Below are 14,904 nucleotides of genomic sequence, written 5' to 3'. Positions count from 1 at the left end.
TGTAGCCTTTATTTAACTAGGCAAGTCATTTAGAACAAATTCTGATTTACAATGTCGGCCTACCCCGGCCAAACCCGGGCGACGCTGTGCCAATTGTGTGCCGCCCTATGGGACTCCCAATCACGGTCGGTTGTGATACAGCCTGGAATCAAACCAGGGTCTGTAGTAACGCCTCTAGCACTGAGATGTAGTGCCTTAAGACTGCTGCACCACTCAAGGGCTTCTTACTTATTTGGCTGTTATGGGAAGCCACTTGTGTGGTTGCTATGAGAAGCAGAGATTGTTTTTTTTTTTACTTCCATAAAACCCAGACTAACACCGAGAGACTAAGATACCCAAGAGCTCTAGAGTGAAAACGTAAGAGGCTTGAATCGGGAGTATATCCGCCTGTTTAAATGCCAAGACCCACCTCTTCTCCTAAAATTCCATCAAACCTTTTACATCATAAACGGTTTTATATTCATGATACTGTCTTATTGATATTGCTGGCCTTAGAAATTAATTTGACCTCTAAAGTGCCCTTTAACTAGAGCCCGTTTGTCCTGGTCAGGTCATTGGTCTTGAAAAACTCCTGGCCCTAGTAGTAATGTTCAAATAGCTAAATGGCCATACAGTTTGAAAGTCAGCATTTCCCCTAGTTTAATTTCCAGGCGGAAAGTACCCGTCTCTTTTAAGCAGGGGGGTGTAACAAAGTTAGGAGGGGGGCCCACCCAACCCAATCTTTATAACGACAGGTGAAACACTGGTTGAGATCCAGCAATATCAGGAGAAGGATGTCTGACTGTGTCCTCACCTCCAGTTTGTTGACCAGCCTCTTCTTGATGGCATTCTGGGCAGCCGCGTTGGTGGCCATGCGTAGGCCCTCTGCTGCCTCCCTCAGTCTCTGCTGCTGCTCCTCACTGTCCGGGTTGGCGGCTGCGCCCTGCACATACATCAGCACGTTAATGTCACGAGTGGGATCTGATCAATAAGACAGTATCATGAATATAAAACCAGCATCATAACCATTAGACCAAGAGGATATTCAACCCGCATGCGAGCGCACTGAGGAAGTTGCTAACTAAATCCTCAATAGAGCAGACTTAAACTTAAATAAGATTAAACAATCAATACAAATTTAAAAAACAAACACACAGGTCCTAAACTGAGGCCTCGCCATTCCTCCAGCCTCGCTCATAAATCCTCAACGATGGAATGGGGGACCGGATGCCAACAGTAGGTCATGTGGAACAGACCATGGTGGAACGGGGGACAGGATGGGAACAGTAGGTCGTGTGGAATAGACCATGGTGGAATGGGGGACAGGATGGGAACAGTAGGTCGTGTGGAATAGACCATGGTGGAATGGGGGACAGGATGGGAACAGTAGGTCGTGTGGAATAGACCATGGTGGAATGGGGGACAGGATGGGAACAGTAGGTCATGTGGAATAGACCATGGTGGAATGGGGGACAGGATGGGAACAGTAACTCATGTGGAACAGACCTTGGTGGAATGGGGGACAGGATGGGAACAGTAGGTCGTGTGGAATAGACCATGGTGGAATGGGGGACAGGATGGGAACAGTAGGTCATGTGGAATAGACCATGGTGGAATGGGGGACAGGATGGGAACAGTAGGTCATGTGGAATAGATCTTGGTGGAATGGGGACAGGATGGGAACAGTGGCTCAGATGGAACAGACCATGGTGGAATGGGGGACAGGATGGGAACAGTAGGTCATGTGGAACAGACCATGGTGGAATGGGGGACAGGATGGGAACAGTGGCTCAGATGGAACAGACCATGGTGGAATGGGGGACAGGATGGGAACAGTGGCTCAGATGGAACAGACCATGGTGGAATGGGGGACAGAATGGGAACAGTGGCTCAGATGGAACAGACAATGGTGGAATGGGGGACAGGATGGGAACAGTGGCTCAGATGGAACAGACCATGGTGGAATGGGGGACAGGATGGGAACAGTGGCTCAGATGGAACAGACCATGGTGGAATGGGGGACAGGATGGGAACAGTGGCTCAGATGGAACAGACCATGGTGGAATGGGGGACAGGATGGGAACAGTGGCTCAGATGGAACAGACATTGGTGGAATGGGGGACAGGATGGGAACAGTGGCTCAGATGGAACAGACCATGGTGGAATGGGGGACAAGATGGGAACAGTAGGTCATGTGGAATAGACCTTGGTGGAACGGGGGACAGGATGGGAACAGTAACTCATGTGGAATAGACCATGGTGGAATGGGGGACAAGATGGGAACAGTAGGTCATGTGGAATAGACCTTGGTGGAATGGAGGACAGGATGGGAACAGTAGGTCATGTGGAATAGACCATGGTGGAATGGGGGACAAGATGGGAACAGTAGGTCATGTGGAATAGACCTTGGTGGAATGGGGGACAGGATGGGAACAGTAACTCATGTGGAATAGACCATGGTGGAATGGGGGACAGGATGGGAACAGTAGGTCATGTGGAACAGACCTTGGTGGAATGGGACAGGATTGGAACAGTAGGTCATGTGGAACAGACCATGGTGGAATGGGGGACAGGATGGGAACAGTAGGTCATGTGGAACAGACCATGGTAGAACAGGGGGACAGGATGGGAACAGTAGGTCATGTGGAACAGACCATGGTGGAATGGGGGACAGGATGGGAACAGTAGGTCATGTGGAACAGACCTTGGCAGCCTCCACCATTTTGGCCGTGGCGTCTGCCAAGAGCTTGGCGGCTGACAGCAGCTTGCGGGAATTCTCCAGGTCCGACTCGCCCTCTGCGTCCATCTTGATGGCGTTGACCAGGTCCGAGGTGGCCTGGGCAAGGATGCGGGCCTGACGCACCATCTCACCTGGAGAGAAGGGAGAGAAACAGCAGTCAATACAGTTTAAATCCTAATTTATTCATCTAGTTTTTACTGAAGTTTAAATCCTAATTTATTCATCTAGTTTTTACTGAAGTTTAAATACTGATTTATTCATCTAACCTTTATTGATTCTGGCCCTAGGAAAAGGGTAACGGTAGGAGGCAGCAGTTTGATCTTTCCTTTAATAAACCTCTTAAAACTTCAAAGTCAGGGAGTATTTTACCAACAAATAGTTATACAACAATCCACTTCCACATCATATTTTCATATTAAAACATGTCAAATTATACTTTTTTGTACTGCTTTTTGGAAATAAGACAAACATTTGAAATTCCTTTTTTGCAAATAGGATGCCATTTTGAGATGCAGACTCCAGAGACATCTCACTTGCTCCTTTTTTCAGGTTCATATACAGTCAATAAACTAAGCAGACCAGACCCAGCTGCTACCGCGTTGCTGCCTATGGGAGAGCCACCCCCTTAAGCAGACCTGAACTGTGACCATTTTCTTCAATGGTAAAAGGCATGAGTGGGACATCTTTAATCCACCATCTATGCTATCTCACGCCAATATGACTGCTGACCCTTGACCTCTTTTAGCCCCGCCCCTCCCCTCCCATCCCCCAGCCTACCGGCATCTCCCATGGAGCTGAAGATGTTCTCGGTGACGTCCAGGATGCGGTCGGTGGCCTCTCCGTGGCGCCCTATGGGCTGGCCTCCATGGGCGTACTGCTTGATGTGCTGCAGGAGCTCATTGAGGGCGTGGGTGACGCCTGTGGCAGCGGCGCCCACCTGCTTGAGGAGCCCCTCATCGCTGGTGGCGCCCTGCGACGCATCCACGCAGCCATCCACCGATTTGGCAACCAGCTTGCCTGCCTCAATCAGCTGCTCCTGGCACACCGGAGAGCTGATGGTGGGAGCGACCACCTGGAGAGAGAGGGAGAGGGGTAAGACAAAAAGGGATAAGGGAGAAAGGAGAGAAAAAGTAAAGGCAAAGATAGGGGTAAGAAAGGGGGAGAGAGATTTTCATACCGTTCCTGTACAATAAAGGGGTATATTGTATTACCGGCAGTGCTCACCAGGGGCACTATTTCTTTCCAAATGTTTGTATTTTGAAGCATAAAACAAATTTAGGCAGCAGGGATCTTGATCCAGGTGGGGATTGATGATCTCTGCTGGAACCAAGAAGCTTGATCTTTCCATCAAGCCGCTTAGATAGCTAGTTAGCAAACTAAATGCATAGCTGGAGCCCCGAGCTGGATATCATTTATCTGACACATCTTAGATAGTTAACTTAACACGGAGGTGCACCCGAGCTTTATGGGACCCCCAATTTACAGTATTGAAAAGAAATACCCCTGTAAACGGCATTCCGTCCAAGTCTAAATGACAAACATGGGACAATAGATGGTTAGTGTGTGGTAAAGAAGTTGGGATTCTCTTCTCTTACCCGGGTGCAAGCCACCAGTTGGGAGGTGGATAGGGCACATTGGGTCGCTGCGGCGATGACGCGGTTCTGGAGTGCAGAGTCCTCTGTCTTCTGGGCCACGTTCTTTGCTTTGAGCACCAGAGCGGCGGCGGCGTTAGCCACGGCTTTAGCCAGCTGCATAAGCATGTCCTGAGAACGGCAGGGATGACACAGGCTAGTTAGCATGCTTGTTAGCATGTAGCATAAAGTCAATTAAAGGCATGCTTAAGTGGAAGGAGAAAATATCATTTTGACCATTCCATACCAGGCCCATCAACGATGCTCTGTTTTGATTGAGACTGTGGTTCATTGTGAGTGTCTTTAGCCTGAGTACCAGACTGTTTCTGCTTTAGTTAACTTGTTGTTGTTGTCGTAGCAAAGAAGACGACAGTGTAGCATTGTTGAGAACAGAAACAGTGTGACACCCAGATTATATAGGGTGAAAAGATTGTGGGTCAACTATGTAACAATTATTTTGGTAAGAATTAGGATCAATTTAATTATTCTGAAAAGAATTGTCCTCTTCAGGAAGAGTACTCAAATGTTAAGGTCCATTTTGGCAAATTCAATTAAGTAAAGGGATTAGAGAAATAGCCTCTATTAAAAGGCGAAAATTAGAGACTTTTCCAGTTTTAAAATCTGTCCTGCCGAACACCACAGTTTACAGTCTAACCTGAATTCAGTGGTAGCCAGTTTTAGCACAAAGGTGAATAGAAGGCCCTATTGATGACCCTACTATCTATAATGGCCTCTGAGGATTCTTTTTGAAATATATTTTTCACACCCCTTTTTCTCCCTATTTTCAAGGTATCCAATTGGTAGTTACAGTCTTACAGTCTACAGTCTAATCGCTGCAACTCCCGTACGGTCTCGGGAGAGGCGAAGGTCGAGTGCCGTGCGTCCTCTGAAACACAACCCGCACTGCTTCTAGACACAATGCAGGCTTAACCTGGAAGCCAGCCGCACCAATGTGTCGGAGGAAACACCGTACACCTAGCGACCGTGTTAGCATGCATGCACCTGGCCCGCCACAGGAGTCGCTAGAGTGCGATGGGACAAGAACATCCCTTCCGACCAAACCCTCCCCTAACGAGGGCCAATTGTGCGCTGCCCCATGGGTGTCCCGGTCGCGGCCGGCTGTGACAGAGCCTGGATCTCTAGTGGTACAGCTACACTGCGATGCAGTGCCTTAGGCCACTGCGCCACTCAGGAAGTGGCCTCCAAGGATTCTTTCCATAGAAGCCAAGCTAAGCCTACATCCCAAATAGAACACTATTCCCTACATAGAGCACTACTTTTGACCAGAGCCTTAGTACACTATGTAGGGAATATGGTGCCATTTGTGACAGAGTGCTTCATATTCATTGGCTTAAACATAAATATACTATGGTATAACCCATCCAGGCTGGGGAGGAGGGGAGACTCAAGCCTGGTGGCTCCAAAGACAATCATCAACTCTATCCTGCCTTTAGCTGTTGGTCTTTTTGTCTTCCCCACAAGTCGGGACTTCAGGAACATACCAGCATTCTCTACCCTCCAAAGGTAATATAAGGACATTCTACAAGGTTATGGGGTGGGCTAGCTAATGCAGCTACAGTACAGAATGACTAAAAATGGCATATGAATGTATATTTTGTCAACTAGCTGACTTAGAGACTGGGTTTGACATTGATACTGGTTTCGGGTCTGGGATATTTCAAAAACATGTGCAACTGTTTAAATTGTGACTCGTGATAGATATATTTAAACTAAAGAATGTGCGTTTTTGTGCTTCCAAAACCTGTTACTTCACGTTTGGAAGCGCAAAAACAGAGTGACTAAGGGGGTGGGGGAGTAACTAGGAGGGAGAAAAGTGACTGGGGGGAGAGAAAAGTATCTGAGTGGGAGAAGAGACTAGGGTGGAGAGAGGGGGGAGAAAAGTGACTGAGGGGAGGGGGAGAAGCGACTGGGGGATAAGAGACTTGGGTGGGGGTGGGGGGGGTGACTGAGGGGAGGGGGTGACTGAGGGGAGAGAAGAGACTGGGGGGGGAGAGGCTTGGGTGGAGGGGGGCTGAGGGGAGGGGGTGATAAGAGACTAGGGTGGAGAGAATAGGGAGTAGGGGGAGAGAAAAGTGACTAAGGGCTCTCTAGGTGTGTCAGAAGATGATACGTGGAAGCGGAGGAACTCCAGCTGTGACATCTGAAGTGCCAGACACAAGCGGTGGGCAAACAACGCGGTGGGCTAACAACGCGGTGGGCTAACAACGCGGTGGGCTAACAACGCGGTGGGCAAACAACGCGGTGGGCAAACAACGCGGTGGGCAAACAACGCGGTGGGCAAACAACGCGGTGGGCTAACAACGCGGTGGGCAAACAACGCGGTGGGCTAACAACGCGGTGGGCTAACAACGCACGCACGGTCGGTGGACAAACGCACGCACGCACGGTCGGTGGACAAACGCACGCACGCACGGTCGGTGGACAAACGCACGCACGCACGGTCGGTGGACAAACGCACGCACGCACGCACGGTCGGTGGACAAACGCACGCACGCACGCACGGTCGGTGGACAAACGCACGCACGCACGGGTCGGTGGACAAACGCACGCACGCACGGTCGGTGGACAAACGCACGCACGCACGGTCGGTGGACAAACGCACGCACGCACGGTCGGTGGACAAACGCACGCACGCACGGTCGGTGGACAAACGCACGCACGCACGGTCGGTGGACAAACGCACGCACGCACGGTCGGTGGACAAACGCACGCACGCACGGTCGGTGGACAAACAAACGCACGCACGGTCAGTGGACGGACAAACGACGCACGGTCGGTGGACAAACGCACGCACGCACGGTCAGTGGACAAACACACGCACGCACGGTCGGTGGACAAACGCACGCACGCACGCACGGTCGGTGGACAAACGCACGCACGCACGGTCGGTGGACAAACGCACGCACGCACGCACGGTCGGTGGACAAACACACGCACGGTCGGTGGACAAACACACGCACGGTCGGTGGACAAACGCACGCACGCACGCACGGTCGGTGGACAAACGCACGCACGCACGCACGGTCGGTGGACAAACGCACGCACGCACGCAGGGTCGGTGGACAAACGCACGCACGCACGGTCGGTGGACAAACGCACGCACGCACGCACGGTCGGTGGACAAACGCACGCACGCACGCACGGTCGGTGGACAAACGCACGCACGGTCGGTGGACAAACGCACGCACGCACGCACGGTCGGTGGACAAACGCACGCACGCACGCACGGTCGGTGGACAAACGCACGCACGCACGCACGGTCGGTGGACAAACGCACGCACGCACGGTCGGTGGACAAACGCACGCACGCACGGTCGGTGGACAAACGCACGCACGCACGGTCGGTGGACAAACGCACGCACGCACGGTCGGTGGACAAACGCACGCACGCACGGTCGGTGGACAAACGCACGCACGCACGGTCGGTGGACAAACGCACGCACGCACGGTCGGTGGACAAACGCACGCACGCACGGTCGGTGGACAAACGCACGCACGCACGATCGGTGGACAAACGCACGCACGCACGGTCGGTGGACAAACGCACGCACGCACGGTCGGTGGACAAACAAACGCACGCACGGTCAGTGGACGGACAAACGACGCACGGTCGGTGGACAAACGCACGCACGCACGGTCAGTGGACAAACACACGCACGCACGGTCGGTGGACAAACGCACGCACGCACGCACGGTCGGTGGACAAACGCACGCACGCACGCACGGTCGGTGGACAAACACACGCACGGTCGGTGGACAAACGCACGCACGCACGGTCGGTGGACAAACGCACGCACGCACGCACGGTCGGTGGACAAACGCACGCACGCACGCACGGTCGGTGGACAAACGCACGCACGCACGCACGGTCGGTGGACAAACGCACGCACGCACGCACGGTCGGTGGACAAACGCACGCACGCACGCACGGTCGGTGGACAAACGCACGCACGGTCGGTGGACAAACGCACGCACGCACGCACGGTCGGTGGACAAACGCACGCACGCACGGTCGGTGGACAAACGCACGCACGCACGGTCGGTGGACAAACGCACGCATGGTCGGTGGACAAACGCACGCACGCACGGTCGGTGGACAAACGCACGCACGCACGGTCGGTGGACAAACGCACGCACGCACGGTCGGTGGACAAACGCACGCACGCACGGTCGGTGGACAAACGCACACACGCACGGTCGGTGGACAAACGCACGCACGCACGGTCGGTGGACAAACGCACGCACGGTCGGTGGACAAACGCACGCGCGCACGGTCGGTGGACAAACGCACGCGCGCACGGTCGGTGGACAAACGCACGCGCGCACGGTCGGTGGACAAACGCACGCACGCACGGTCGGTGGACAAACGCACGCACGCACGCACGGACGGTGGACAAACGCACGCACGCACGCACGGTCGGTGGACAAACGCACACACGCACGGTCGGTGGACAAACGCACGCACGCACGGTCGGTGGACAAACGCACGCACGCACGGTCGGTGGACAAACGCACGCACGCACGGTCGGTGGACAAACGCACGCACGCACGGTCGGTGGACAAACGCACGCACGCACGGTCGGTGGACAAACGCACGCACGGTCGGTGGACAAACGCACGCACGCACGGTCGGTGGACAAACGCACGCACGCACGGTCGGTGGACAAACAAACGCACGCACGCACGGTCGGTGGACGGACAAACGACGCACGGTCGGTGGACAAACGCACGCACGCACGGTCGGTGGACAAACGCACGCACGCACGGTCGGTGGACAAACGCACGCACGCACGCACGGTCGGTGGACAAACGCACGCACGCACGCACGGTCGGTGGACAAACGCACGCACGCACGCACGGTCGGTGGACAACGCACGCACGCACGCACGGTCGGTGGACAAACGCACGCTCGGTGGACAAACGCATTCGCACGCACGCACGGTCGGTGGACAAACGCACGCACGCACGCACGGTCGGTGGACAAACGCACGCACGCACGCACGCACGGTCGGTGGACAAACGCACGCACGCACGCACGCACGGTCGGTGGACAAATGCACGCACGCACGCACGGTCGGTAGACAAACGCACGCACGCACGGTCGGTGGACAAACGCACGCACGCACGGTCGGTGGACAAACGCACGCACGGTCGGTGGACAAACGCACGCACGCACGCACGGTCGGTGGGCTAACGCACGCACGGTCGGTGGGCTAACGCACGGTCGTGGGCTAACGCACGGTCGGTGGGCTAACGCACGGTCGGTGGGCTAACGCACGGTCGGTGGGCTAACGCACGGTCGTGGGCTAACGCACGGTCGTGGGCTAACGTACGGTCGGTAGGCTAACACACGGTAGGCTAACACACGGTAGGCTAACACACGGTAGGCTAACACACGGTAGGCTAACGGTAGGCTAACACACGGTAGGCTAACACACGGTAGGCTAACACACGGTAGGCTAACACACGGTAGGCTAACACACGGTAGGCTAACACATGGTTGTCAGAGGAGAGACAGGATATTAGCAACAGGGTCTCTAAAAATCTAGCAAACACTCATCAGCCTCCGCACTACTCCAGAGATGATTTTTATGCAGTTTAGAAGGTGTTTGAGGGGGATGATCGACATCACAACAGAGGAGTTGGGCAGCTCTCCCTGCATGTTGTTTTGTGAAGGAGTAGGGGGAGGAGGAGGCAGAAAAAGGGAGGGGGAGGGAAAAAAAAAACAGAGGACTTTGTGGGAGCTGCGGTCAGGCTGCATTCCACAAGCATTTATGAACAGGCATTAGCCGGCCTACTTATTTCTCCACAATATGTTCTCTGCGCTCGCTCAGTCATTGTATGGTAGGCTAGATCATCACTTAGGTGTAACATTACAGCTACTTCGTCACATTTTCAGTTGAAGTGCTTCCCTCAATACATGTATAGGCTATTATAAATAACTCCACATTAAAACAACAACTCCAACACCTTCACCAAAGGTCACTGTCGTTTTGTCCCATTTTAAAAAGGTTAAATACTGTATTCAAAACCTGTTGCCAATAGGTCTTAGTTCAGTCATGAGGAATTCAGAAATTCTCTTAGAGAAAACAATTGGTAACAGGCTTCCCACCACTTATCGAAACAGATCCCCTACTACTACTATTGTTAAACCCTTCATTTAGTATTGGTAACAATCGTTAAAACAGACATTCCCTGTATATCTTCATGTACAGCAGTATTCTCCTAGACCTCAATGCAACCACATTAAGAGTTAATAATCAACCCAGTACCCTACAAATGGAAACTACTCTGTTTGGACAGGGCAGACGCCTCGTTTGGACAGGGCAGACGCCTCGTTTGGACAGGGCAGACGCCTCGTTTGGACAGGGCAGACGCCTCGTTTGGACAGGGCAGACGCCTCGTTTGGACAGGGCAGACGCCTCGTTTGGACAGGGCAGACGCCTCGTTTGGACAGGCGTCTCGTTTGGACAGGGCAGACGCCTCGTTTGGACAGGGCAGACGCCTCGTTTGGACAGGGCAGACGCCTCGTTTGGACAGGGCAGACGCCTCGTTTGGACAGGGCAGACGCCTCGTTTGGACAGGGCAGACGCCTCGTTTGGACAGGGCAGACGCCTCGTTTGGACAGGGCAGACGCCTCGTTTGGACAGGGCAGTTTGGACAGGGCAGTTTGGACAGGGCAGACGCCTCGTTTGGACAGGGCATACGCCTCGTTTGGACAGGGCAGAAGTCTCGTTTGGACAGGGCAGAAGTCTCGTTTGGACAGGGCAGACGCCTCGTTTGGACAGGGCAGACACCTCGTTTGGACAGGGCAGAAGTCTCGTTTGGACAGGGCAGACGCCTCGTTTGGACAGGGCAGACGCCTCGTTTGGACAGGGCAGACGCCTCGTTTGGACAGGGCAGAAGTCTCGTTTGGACAGGGCAGAAGTCTCATTTGGACAGGGCAGAAGTCTCATTTGGACAGGGCAGAAGTCTCATTTGGACAGGGCAGAAGTCTCGTTTGGACAGGGCAGAATACAATCATGTAAATACAGTTCACCTTTTAATCCCTGGGTTGACTTTTCTCATCTGAAACTCAAAGTTTCTCTCAGTGTGTTGGGCTATTCAGCTGTTGCATACTTTCATAATCAAATGCTTTTGAGAGCTACTTGCTCTTTCTGCGTGTCAATAATCAAAACCTATAAGAAAACAGAGCATTTTAAGTACCTGAAGATATGCAAGAGATATGCAAGAGAAAATGAACAAAACTGCTGTCAAATGCTTATTATACAGTTAGAAATGACAAGAATACACTACTAGATGATGTTACACCAGTGTGGTCCATATCAATTACAGTGAAAGATTCAAGAACGATTAGTTTGATTGGCCATTGGGAGTGACAGTGAATCGCATAGGCTCATCTTTCGAGGACACGTTTGTTACCAGCATGTGACTATAAGTGGAGACGCTCCGCCTTGCACCCCTGAAAGATCCTTTACCTAGAAACTGACCAATGCAGGTGTAAAAAAAAGAGGTGGTTATAGTAAATCACACAGTACTGCACAAATTATTACCACAATCTCTACAGAGGGAACTGATCAGGACCGTGTTCTGACCTAAGATCCTAAGACAACTTAAACGTTGTGCAAATCAGAGTGTTGAAAGCAATGGACGAAGGGCTGAATCCTAACTTCCAGGATTTTTCACTGAGCCATTTATTGATGTCAATGGGAGACTAAATGAACGTTTGACGTAAGTGGAAGTTAGGATTTGCCCCAAGTCTGAAAACGGTCAACTTGTTTTCTTGTGGCGAAGTCCCACTTTCAGAGTGTCAGTTTAGTTCACTTTGGACTGGGTCACGGTTGGCCTACCTGAAAGCGGGGGTCGGCGTCCGTCTCTCCGATGTGAGACAGCAGCTCGCCACTGGCCTGGCCCACATTGCCTGCAGCCTGCAGAAGGTTCTGACGGGGCTGATGGGTAAAAAAAAAAAAGATGCCCAAAAAGCACAGGTTACATGACTGAAGAAAAGCCATCATGAAGGGAATCTTTAACATCTTATGCATGAAGATGGTTTCACGTTAACTTACAGGTGACATTGGTCATGTCCAGTAAGCACAAAATGGGAGAAAACATTTTAATAAGAACACAGATTTTCAATTTTAGCTGCAAAATCTTTTTACACCATGCGCTTTTCTGAACATTATCATTGTGCGACACAGAAACAGGAAGTACACAAAAATGGCTAAGCCTTCGGTGTGTTACTTCAGTATTCAGTGTGTGCTCGTGCGTGTTACCTCAGTGTTGGCTGGCTGGGCGGTCTTCAGCATGTCGGACACGGCACACGCCAGGTTCTTGGCAGCCCCCAACAACTGGTTTCCGTTGCCTCCTTCATCCTCCATGAGGGCGGCGAGCAGCTTGACCCCCTTGGACATCTCCGTTAGGTTGGAGGAGATGGTGGTCACGGCACAGCCCACCGCAGTGTAGTCGGTCTCTGCTGGGTCGCCTATTGTTGAGGGGGACAGACAGACATGTTTAGGTTTCAATACTTTGTGGGCAGTCCTTTAAGCACTACACCTATGGTGAAGGGGACAGACAGATGTTGAGGGGAACTTCATGAGCAGCCCTCAGGTGGTTTATGAGGGGAACGTCATGAGCAGTCCTCACATGGTCTATGAGGGGAACTTCATGAGCAGTCCTCACGTGGTCTATGAGGGGAACTTCATGAGCAGTCCTCACGTGGTCTATGAGGGGAACTTCATGAGCAGTCCTCACGTGGTCTATGAGGGGAACGTCATGAGCAGTCCTCACGTGGTCTATGAGGGGAACTTCATGAGCAGTCCTCACGTGGTCTATGAGGGGAACTTCATGAGCAGTCCTCACGTGGTCTATGAGGGGAACTTCATGAGCAGTCCTCACATGGTCTATGAGGGGAACTTCATGAGCAGTCCTCACATGGTCTATGAGGGGAACTTCATGAGCAGTCCTCACGTGGTCTATGAGGGGAACTTCATGAGCAGTCCTCACATGGTCTATGAGGGGAACGTCATGAGCAGTCCTCACGTGGTCTATGAGGGGAACTTCATGAGCAGTCCTCACATGGTCTATGAGGGGAACTTCATGAGCAGTCCTCACGTGGTCTATGAGGGGAATTTAATGAGCTGTCCTCACGTGGTCTATGAGGGGAACGTCATGAGCAGTCCTCACGTGGTCTATGAGGGGAACTTCATGAGCAGTCCTCACGTGGTCAATGCTGCTGCTTTGTTTTATATATTCCACCCACAGAGTCAATATTTAAGCTGAAAAAGCCTTTACATATCTAGTTAAAGGACATTACGATGCAGAATCTAAATACCTTTTTATAAAAAATAAAATCATTTAAGCTGTATTTCTACATGTAATTTTCATTGGGATAAAATCTATTTCACAAGAGAGACCTGTATTGAATTAAGCACGCCTGTGAAAAAGGCAATCCCATATGTACTGGTTTTTCGAGACAGATATAAGCAGTGGTGTAAAGTAATTCAGTAAAAATTATTTTAAGTACTACTTAAGTCGTTTTTGGGGGTATCTGTACTTTACTATTTATATTTTTGACTACTTTTACTTCACTATATTCCTTAAGAAAATATTGTACTTTTTACTCCATACATCTCACTTGACAACGAAAAGTATTTGTTACATGTTGAATGCTTAGCAGGAGAGGAAAATAGTCAAATTCACACACTAATCAACAGAACATGTCTGGTCATCCCTACTGCCTCTGATCTGGAGGACTCACTAAACAGAGAACATCCCTGGTCATCACTACTGCCTCTGATCTGGAGGACTCACTAAACAGAGAACATCCCTGGTCCATCCCTACTGCCTCTGATCTGGAGGACTCACTAAACAGAGAACATCCCTGGTTATCCCTACTGCCTCTGATCTGGAGGACTCACTAAACAGAGAACATCCCTGGTCCATCCCTACTGCCTCTGATCTGGAGGACTCACTAAACAGAGAACATCCCTGGTTATCCCTACCGCCAGTGATCTGGAGAACTCACTAAACAGAGAACATCCCTGGTCATCACTACTGCCTCTGATCTGGAGGACTCACTAAACAGAGAACATCTCTGGTCCATCCCTACTGCCTCTGATCTGGAGGACTCACTAAACAGAGAACATCCCTGGTCATCACTACTGCCTCTGATCTGGAGGACTCACTAAACAGAGAACATCTCTGGTCCATCCCTACTGCCTCTGATCTGGAGGACTCACTAAACAGAGAACATCTCTGGTCATCCCTACTGCCTCTGATCTGGAGGACTCACTAAACAGAGAACATCTCTGGTCCATCCCTACTGCCTCTGATCTGGAGGACTCACTAAACAGAGAACATCTCTGGTCCATCCCTACTGCCTCTGATCTGGAGGACTCACTAAACACACATGCTTTGTTTGTAAATTATGTCTGAATGTTGGAGTGTGCCCGTGGCTTTCCGTACGTTTTAAAAATAAGTGCCATCTGGTTTCCTTAATATAAGGAATTTGAAATGATTTATACTTTTGATACT

At 51.6% G+C, this 14,904-nt stretch overlaps 1 protein-coding gene across 3 annotated transcripts in view; it reads right to left on the bottom strand.

Moving 5' to 3' along the window:
- tln1 (talin 1) overlaps nt 1-14,904 on the bottom strand; it is a 155,854-nt gene that overhangs the window by 73,708 nt on the left and 67,242 nt on the right. For 2 of the 3 annotated variants that reach the window (XM_046290566.1, XM_046290564.1), the window contains exons 17-23: nt 12,645-12,853; nt 12,222-12,320; nt 11,794-11,856; nt 4,315-4,482; nt 3,497-3,791; nt 2,684-2,850; nt 794-922 (exon numbers count right to left, since the gene is read on the bottom strand). In XM_046290566.1, the coding sequence (XP_046146522.1) occupies nt 794-922; nt 2,684-2,850; nt 3,497-3,791; nt 4,315-4,482; nt 11,794-11,856; nt 12,222-12,320; nt 12,645-12,853 (1,130 nt within the window). The remainder of the gene's footprint in view (nt 1-793; nt 923-2,683; nt 2,851-3,496; nt 3,792-4,314; nt 4,483-11,793; nt 11,857-12,221; nt 12,321-12,644; nt 12,854-14,904) is intronic. The other variant, XM_046290565.1, reaches the window with a different exon arrangement.

The sequence above is a fragment of the Oncorhynchus gorbuscha genome, linkage group LG11, assembly GCF_021184085.1.
Source record: "Oncorhynchus gorbuscha isolate QuinsamMale2020 ecotype Even-year linkage group LG11, OgorEven_v1.0, whole genome shotgun sequence".
Lineage (NCBI taxonomy): Eukaryota > Metazoa > Chordata > Actinopteri > Salmoniformes > Salmonidae > Oncorhynchus > Oncorhynchus gorbuscha.
The sequence above is the reverse complement of the archived record's forward strand: the minus strand, read 5'-3'. Positions and strand labels throughout refer to the sequence as shown.